Source organism: Papaver somniferum, chromosome 4 (assembly GCF_003573695.1).
Source record: "Papaver somniferum cultivar HN1 chromosome 4, ASM357369v1, whole genome shotgun sequence".
Taxonomy (NCBI): domain Eukaryota; kingdom Viridiplantae; phylum Streptophyta; class Magnoliopsida; order Ranunculales; family Papaveraceae; genus Papaver; species Papaver somniferum.
This window is the reverse complement of record NC_039361.1, coordinates 46,511,062-46,519,946: the sequence shown is the minus strand read 5'-3', so window position 1 is coordinate 46,519,946 and position 8,885 is coordinate 46,511,062. Positions and strand designations below refer to the sequence as shown.

At 36.9% G+C, this 8,885-nt stretch overlaps 2 protein-coding genes across 3 annotated transcripts; one reads left to right on the top strand and one right to left on the bottom strand.

Moving 5' to 3' along the window:
- The first annotated feature begins 3,029 nt into the window (after positions 1–3,029).
- LOC113272450 lies at positions 3,030–3,530 on the top strand. The gene has a single exon (XM_026522281.1). The coding sequence runs from the start codon at positions 3,030–3,032 to the stop codon at positions 3,528–3,530; it is 501 nt and encodes a 166-aa protein (XP_026378066.1).
- Positions 3,531–4,014: 484 nt separating this feature from the next.
- Positions 4,015–7,622, bottom strand: LOC113275365 (F-box/LRR-repeat protein 25-like). 2 transcript variants are annotated; one of them, XM_026524849.1, is made up of 4 exons: positions 6,398–7,622; positions 6,027–6,191; positions 5,852–5,893; positions 4,015–4,473 (listed from the first exon to the last, which is right to left on the bottom strand). In XM_026524849.1, the coding sequence occupies exons 1-4, from the start codon at positions 7,370–7,372 to the stop codon at positions 4,255–4,257; spliced, it is 1,401 nt and encodes a 466-aa protein (XP_026380634.1). In that variant the 5' UTR covers positions 7,373–7,622; the 3' UTR covers positions 4,015–4,254. The 2 variants fall into 2 exon arrangements, with proteins under 2 accessions (XP_026380634.1, XP_026380636.1); XM_026524851.1 differs by having other exon boundaries at positions 4,062–4,457.
- Between the last annotated feature and the right edge of the window lie 1,263 nt (positions 7,623–8,885).

Sequence of the window (8,885 nt, the reverse complement as noted above, 5' to 3'; positions counted from 1 at the left end):
TTACTTGGTCTAATATGCAACAAGGTCCTGATTTGATTCTTGAAAGATTAGATAGATGTCTTATTAATCAAACTGCTGAAGATCTTTTTCCTAAACTTTGTGTGAACAACCTCCCTATAGACTCTTCTGATCATTTCCCTATGCATATAGGTTTTAACTATGAGGATATTTGTATGCATAGACCTTTTCATTTTATGGCCATGTGGATAGAGTATCCTACCTGTAGAGATATTACAGCTAACTCTTGGTTTGTTAATGTGGTAGGCTCCCCTTCCTACAAACTTAAAGCTAAGCTCTTAAGTACCAAGAAAGGCCTAAGAGATTGGAATATATCATCTTTTGGTAATATTCAAACTAATATATCCACTACTAGAAAAGAATTATCCGACCTCCAAATTCTCAATCCAACTGATACTGGTAATACTTCTAGAATTAAAGCCAGGTTGGAATATCTGTACAACCTGGAGGAGTTATATTTGAAGGACAAATATAGAGAAGTCTGGCTCTTGGAAGGTGACAGAAATTCACCATATTTCCATTGAGTAACTCTATTTATAAGAAAAAAGGAATGCTACTAGCTGGATAAAGAACTCATTGAATACTATTCTAACTGATAGAGATAGTATTGGAAATTCTTTCATAGATTATTTCAAAAGTCTTTATTCCTCCCATCCTCAGCAATTTCAAGATGAAATTCTTGCTGACATTCCTATTAAGTTCTCTGAAGAAGATAATGCATCCTTAAATATGCCTCTGACTCCATAGGAAATTAAGAATGATGTCTTCCAAATGGGGGGGAGAGGCTCGTGTCCCTGATGGATTTACATGCCTATTTTATCAAAAACATTGGGATATTGTGGGAGAATCTGTTATTGATATGACCCAAACATGCTTTAGAACTGGTAACAATGCTTAGGCTTTTAATCATACCAATATAGCTCTTATCCCCAAAGTCCCTATTGCTGAATTGGTAACTGAGTATAGGCCAATAGGTCTTTGTAATTTATCTACAAAATTATTTCAAAAACTCTGGCTAATAGGCTGAAACCCTTCCTGAACAAAATCATTTCCCAAAACCAACGTGCTTTTATCCCTAAGAGAAGTATTTCTAATAACATTTTGCTAGCCAATGAGGCCATTTATGCTGTCAATCATAATGATAAGGTTGAGGGCATAGTTGCCATCAAACTTGATATGTATAAGGCCTATGATAAGCTTGAATGGAATTTTCTTGAAAAAGTCTTAACTAAAATGGGTTTGTCTAACCATTGGGTTAAGCTGATAAATCAGTGTGTCTCTACTGTTTCCTATTATGTCCTTCTTAATGGTAGCCCTACTGGTTTTTTCCAACCTGAGAGAGGTCTAAGGCAGGGAGATCCACTCTCTCCTTATCTTTATATCATTTTTTCTGAAGCCCTATCTTCTTACATTGATAGCATTCAAAAAAAAGGGACTTTAGAAGGCATTAAAGTCTGTAAAGAGGCTCCTGAAATGACTCGCCTTTTGTTTGCTGATGATTCTCTCTTGTTTTCTAAAGCTACTGAAAAAAATTCATGTCATAAAAGACTATCTCCAAAAGTACTTCCTAGCTTCTGGGAAAGAAATCAACTTTGAAAAATCTGGTATTTTGTTTAGCAGGAAGATCCATGAACATAGGAAATCTATTTTGGCCAATATTTTGGATATCCAAAGCAGAGATTTAGGAGAAAAATATCTTGGAACCCTCACTGTTTTCCAAGCTTCTAAAATCCAGACCCGTACGGGTATTCTCCAATCCATTAATGCCGGGATTTCTATCTGGCTTCATAAGCTATTATCTCAAGATGCTAGAACTACTCTGATCAAGCACATTAGCCAAGCTATTCCTCTTTTTCAAATGAGATCTTTTCTTATTCCTAAACACCTCTGTAAACAAATGGATTCTCACCTCTGCAAGTTCTGGTGGGGTGAAACTTTAGATCCCAAGGATAGAAAGTTGCACCTCCTTGGTTGGGATATTTTATGCTCCCCCAAAGCTGAAGGAGGTATGGGGTTCAGAAAGGCTGAGTTAAACAACCTAGCAATGCTTGCTAGGAATGCCTGGAGAATCTTACAAAATCATAATTGCTTATTGGCCACTGTTCTTAAGGCTAAATATTTTCCTAAAACTGATTTTTTGAATGTGAAATGCACTGCCAATTGACCTTGGACTTGGAAGTGCCTGCATGCCATCAAGGAACTTATAAAACCCTTTATTTCCTGGATTGTTGGGGATGACCAATTCATTGACCCATGGTGTGATAAATGGATCCCTTCTTTGGGTTCTGCCACACCCAACCCTCTTGTCCCTCCTGATCCTAGTATTAAAGTTGTTTATTATATTGACTTCCAAACTAGAAGTTGAGATGTGTCTCGTCTTAACACTCATTTTGATAATGCTTCTGTCCAGAATATTATCTCCATTGCCTTAAGCCATTTTTGCACTCCTGACAGGAGGGCTTGGGATCTTTCAAAGAACGACAAATTTTCTTCTAAATCTGCCTACTTGGGGCATAGATGCCTTAGGCCTTCCCCTTGTAAAAACCATTGGAGGTGTATTTGGAAAGTTAGAGTTCTCTATAGAATTCAGGTCTTTCTTTGGAGAGAAGCTAGAAATGCTTTTCCCTCTAGAACTGTCCTTCACACTAGAATGCCTATGCATAGTGTGGATTTCCTAGGTGTTCTGATCCTCAGGAAACTATTATGGATGTTTTGGTCACCTTCCCCTTTGCTAGTAAGGTCTGGTTCATTTCTGACTTCAATATCAACACTCAATTTTTTCAGAACAAATCTTTTATTGACTGGCTTCTCTCTGGTTAATTGATACTCAGTCTAAACTGCCTGATGATGATCGATGTCTCTTTGTGGCTATCTTATGATCTCTCTGGACCAGTAGAAATAACCTCATTTTCCAAGGAATTAAGGAGAACTTCACTGCTGTCTTAGCTAGAGCTAGAGTTATGCTTCTTACTAGGAAGTCTAGGAATCCTAGTCTGACTATCCCCCCTATCATGCCTGTCAGTATTTGTGATAAATGGATGCCCCCCTCTTTCGGTTGGATTAAATGTAATACTGATGGTGCCTTTGATGTTATCTCTGGAGCAAATGGTGCAGGGTATGTGATGCGAGACTTCACAAGAAAAGCAACCCTTTGTGCTTCCATAGTCTTTGATGTTCACACTGCTGAAGAAGCTGAAGCAAGAGCCATCTGGGCAGTCTTAAAGAAAGCTGTGGAACAACATCTATCTCACATCATCATAGAAAGTGATGCGAAAGCTCTAATCGACCAATTTTCAGCTGGAAATTTCGATGGAGATACTAGGACGGATGCTATCTTTATAGACATTCTCTTTTTCTCTACTAAGTTATCTGCTTGTATTTTTAGTTTTCAACGTAGAGTTTGTAATTCTGTAGCTCAAGAGCTTGCTCTGTGGGCAAAACAAAACAATTCTACCATGTACTGGTCTAAACTCCCTGTTTGGATTATTCCAACAGTTGAGGAGGACCATTAGCCTTGTCGAAGACCTTTGCTTAAAAAAAAATGTGATATCCATCCATCTCTCTTTATGGAGCTTTCAAGTTCAACTTCTCTGTTTGTATCGGTTATAAGACACAGTTTCCGCACTTGATCAAACTTTTCCTCGCAAAACCGGTATCCCTTTCCCATTTGATTACTTGGACTGAATATTATCCCGTCTCCCCTCATCTGCCCGAATTTCAGCTCACTTCTCTATGTGTATCGCGTGAATGGCCCATAAAAATGCCACTCATCGTATAGAGTTTCATCAGCGGCAACAATTTCAGCAAGTAAGGCAAGTAAGGATGTACCTCAGTTCAAATTGCGAATGATAGAAAAAAACTTAATGATCTCCATATGACAGTAGTACCACACCAATTTGTTTCATTTGATTAATTATTTTCATAATAGAACTCGACTCAAAGAACTCCTTTTTTAATCGAAAGATCAATGAAACAAATTTTCACGGACTATCAGAATGTGAAAAGTATGTTTAGCTCTGAAAAAAATTAGAGGCGTCTCCAAATAGATACTGATGCAGAAAATAATATAGAACAAAGAGAAGTTACTATGTCAACATAACACAAAATCAGAACCCTAAAATCTCAATCTAATAAACAGAAAATGACATCATGGTGTACCACCAAGAACAGTTTAGTAGAACAAAGTCGAAACCCTGGACGAGGCTCTTGGTAATGAACGTAGCTTCTCTTCAAATTTCATAATTCTTTCCATAAGATTGGCTGACCCATCCCAATTCCAATAAAGAGCCACTTTCTCCAATTTGACAGCATATTTAAGAAAACTTCAACAAACCGAAGTTCATTAACGGATCCATAAACGTCTACCAGCTCAACAACTTTGAGGTGCAATGGCTCACACGGCGATGTCAACCCTGGCTTCCAATAATCTTCAATATTTTCTGGAAAAAAGTTTATCTAGATAATAACCAGAAAAATGATGAGTACAACAAATCACTTACCATGATAACAACATTATGAAACCAAAGTTAAAAAAACGTAATATGGATGCAAAACTTGCTCCAGGGAAGCGCAAGGCTGGTAGGGTAACACTAATAAGAAGCTACCTAGCATGTTTACCAGTTCACTACATGTCATTAATCCCTACTCCTGTTGTTATAGACAAAACAATGATGAACATTACGCAAACCTTTTTAAGGAGCAGAAAAGGCGACACTAGAATGTGAATGTGCAGGGTGTGGCTACAATCTGCAGGCTCGAAACTAACAAACAGTGCTCCACTCTAAAGTGGATTTAGAGAAAACTGTACTTGGGAGAAAAATGGTTTAACAGAAAATTAACACAAGAGCACCTAACATCTTTCCAGCTGACACAAACTAGATTCATGGAAGGGGTTCAGGGAAAGGCATCGTCAATTCAAAGTTCAGTACTAACAGTCCATAGCGGCAAAGAAATTCCACTATGACTGACTCATGGAGTGCTATAGGCAATTTAAAGGGACATTTCATGGTCTTTTCAAGATTAGCAGTAATGCATATGGTACTAGCAGATATGGTGGCCTCAACTTCGAACTGGCAGCTAACACGGAGAAGAGGATGAGGTTAAAAAGATTAGCAGTAATACATATGAAGATGTGCTTCCTTAGATTGATCCTCCACCAAACCTAACAATAAAAGAGGATGAGGTTAAAACGATCAAACTCCTCATTTAACACACCACTGTGGGAAAGCCCTCTCCTTTCAACCCCTCATACTGTAACTCATGGGTCAAGTTCCTGTAGAAGAAACAAGTGCCACAAAGGTGGAATTCACGTATTGGGCAGCGTTTATGAACTCCATTTCACCACTAGAAATGCTCCGGATAGAGAGGTGAACATAGTGGATCCACTATACCTATTTTGTAGGGAGGATGTGGAAACTACCCATCACTTAATGTTTCACTGCCACTATAACACAGTATGGCAGCACTTCACAGGTCTTTCAAGATTAGGTGAGCAGCAGAAAGAATAACATTTGGGAGCCACTCCCTCATGACATTCATGGAAGATCTGGAAAGAAAGAAATCATAGAGTATCTGGTGGAAGAGGAAGTCTGAAAGAGAGATCAAAAACCTTTTATTCCTTTGGGGCACCACAGAATAGCTGTTAAATTGAATACCTCACAATCAGATTTTATAAGGATGGGACAGTAGAGGACCTCTAATATTCATTCATTTTTGTACAGCATGACGTTTTGATGCATAATCAAATCATGCAATCTTATTTTCTTGTATGTAACCTAAGCTTTTTATTCAAGAAAAAAAAAGGTAAGGTAAGGTAAGAACATGTGATATTTACCTCGTCACAGTATAATTCTGTTGGTTGCTCGGCAAAGCAATCCTGGATAACAAACATAATTTATCTTCAAAGCAGGAATATGCAACTCAAAAGTTCCAAGTAAAAATAAATTCTATAACGAGATTATGATTATAAAATAGAACTAATAACAAAAAGTTTGATCCCGAATTATTACCTTGTCTATACGTACAGATAAAGATTCTATTTTAGGAGAAATCCTCGGCAAATAAAATATTGCTTGAGCACAGCCCTTCGAAAGAAAAGTATGCAGCCGCAGACATCGTAGATTAGCCAGTTGAGGGGGCTGAGTCTTTGATAAGTTAGGTGATCTTGAGATAATCTTGGTACATGCATAAACAAAAGTAAATAAATAACGAAAATGTATATGGTGGTAGTCATGCATCATCATGTATAATAATTTGCATACACTGACTTGATAGGATTGTTCGATCCACATAACGAAAAAGTTATTTTACTTAGATAAACGTTAACAATGATACTAATTATGTTACATAGCAGGAATAAAAGAAGAAAAAAAAGACGTACCTGTATAAAACGAGAAGATAATGTTAGATCTTTCACGTTATGAAATTTTTCTAGCATTAGCATCATAGCCTTAGCATACATATCCTTCGGTTCGCCAGGAAGCTCTGAATATGTGTATGGGTTATTCCTTTTTTCTTGTACAATAATCTCAACGTCAGCTTTAACCAGAGATTTGGAGCGAATAACAAGACAGAGCTGCGACGGGTGACATATGATATCAAAGACTTCGAGATTTGGAGCAAATAACAAGACCGGGCTGGCAACATTGCTAACAATTCCATTGAAGGATGAGTATGCTAGTGTAAAGTACTTAAGTGTATGAGAACTAATTTCCAAGTCACCCATAATACAATCTTTTATGGTTACCGACTCAAGAGCAGGACAGCTTGTGAAGAACTCATTCATCAAAACTTCATTCAAATGAAGAGCTTCAAACTTCACGTATTTCAGATTAGGTAAATGTATTGACTCGGGCAGGCGAAGTGTAGAATGATACATACTACCCAAGTATAAATGCAAATACGTCAACGACTTACAATTATAGACACACTCAGGAAACTCAAACACCTGAGGTTTATAAACTATAACAGAAAACAACAACTCTTTAACTTTCCGTTTAACAGCATAAAGTACCCATGTATTAAAAACATCACTTATATCAATGTCAGTATTAAGGGGATCAATCCATAGAACAGATAGAGTACGTATATCAATATCGTCGTGAAGCATGAGTGCAGTAGTAACAAAATGCCTAAATCCATTAGTTTCAATCAGATTGTTCTTGAAAGTAAGAGCTGGGAGAGATCTCCAAATATGTCTCCATCTATTTGACAAGATACTCATTTGTACTGTGATTCTCATGTCATCGACAAATGATAAGATATGATGAATTAATGCATTAGGTAATAAGCTAAATCTGTCTTCTTTTGATTCTGGTGATGACGATTCTGGTGAATCTGTTGTTTCTTCTTCCATTTTTGTGAATCAAAACTAAGATTTGGGGATTTTCTTGGTAAAACCTAACAAAATGTTGAGTAAAAAATTTAAAAGAGAATGATAGAGGAACCTGATATTTGCAACTCCTGCATCTTTTGTAATGGTTTTTAGTAGATTTGAGTGCTTATGCTGGGGGGAGAAATCTACGACCAGAGGAGGAAGGAGGTCATTTTTAGGGCTTGGAATTGAAAACCCCGGGATTTTTGTATCTCACTTATCTTTACACCACACGGACGGGCCGCCCAGATGTACTTATCTTTACACCACAAAGGAGGTTTAATTTATTTTAAACAAGAAAGGCTTTGTCACAGTCAACATCATTATCTCTGATGTACTTATTGAGATAGAAGGGTATATACCAAACATATTAGTCTTTTACTGTTTGGAAGACAATCCAAGGGTATAGTGCTTAAAGTCTTCATAGCGACTGAAGCATCCTAAGATAGTGAACTCTATTTTAGGATTCACGTGTGTTGTCTAGATTAGTTGCAGGCGCAGGTATACTGAGGAAACTAGGTAAACAAGGGTAGCTTACTTGGTCTCAATTATACAAAGTTGGTAGTGTCTTTGTATAACGACTTAATTATGAGAGTATTCAAAACTGAACTAAGTCCTGGGGTTTTTCTGCATTTGCGGTATCCTTAACAAAATATGGCCCTGTCATTCACTTTACTTTCGTGTTATAATTATTTGGTTATAATAAAGTAAATAACATTGTATGTTAATCCAAAGCACTTGATATTAATTCTATGGTATATCAGTCTTGTATCGTAACTATCATCAAGTTATAACCTTGGGGTTATATTGTCTCGACTTTTTCCATAAACGATCACTCAAGGTATCAGACTTATAGGTTGATATCGAAAATATTATGGTGCACTTTGTACCCTCGTAATTTCAATTGGTATCATAACAAGAAAACACAAAAATATCTAACAATGTGTGTTTGGTGCGATCCACCCTATAAGAATTGAATCTAAAACGGTTATATAAGAACCTGATATTGATTCGGTAAACGTAAAACAAGATACAGAGAGTTTTGAATTAAAACTTGACGAAGGCATCTTTATCAAATCAACGTATGAAGATCTTCGTAATATCACCCCATGTGAATCTACTAAACAAGTTAGCCTTTTTGATGATGTAGATACTGACAAATGGGAAATATGCCTACAAGAAAAGTTAGATGGAATTTCCGATGTTGGTGATTCAGATATTGAATGAGATGTAGAGGAGGATATCTCAGAGTACTCTAAGCTACTGAGTCCTTTGTCAAAAACGAAAATTCCGAACTACTTGCTCTCTTGACTCCTCTTTGTTGAGAAACCAAAATATTGAAAAGGTTTTCGAATGATATTATAGTGGTTATCAGATTACTGATTCTCTTCTTAAAGATCGTACCGAATATTCAAATTCAAATAAACTTGAAGATCGTACTGAAGCAAGGATTAACTCTCAAGAAAATAGTTTTAAAGAGAAAGAAGGTGCATAT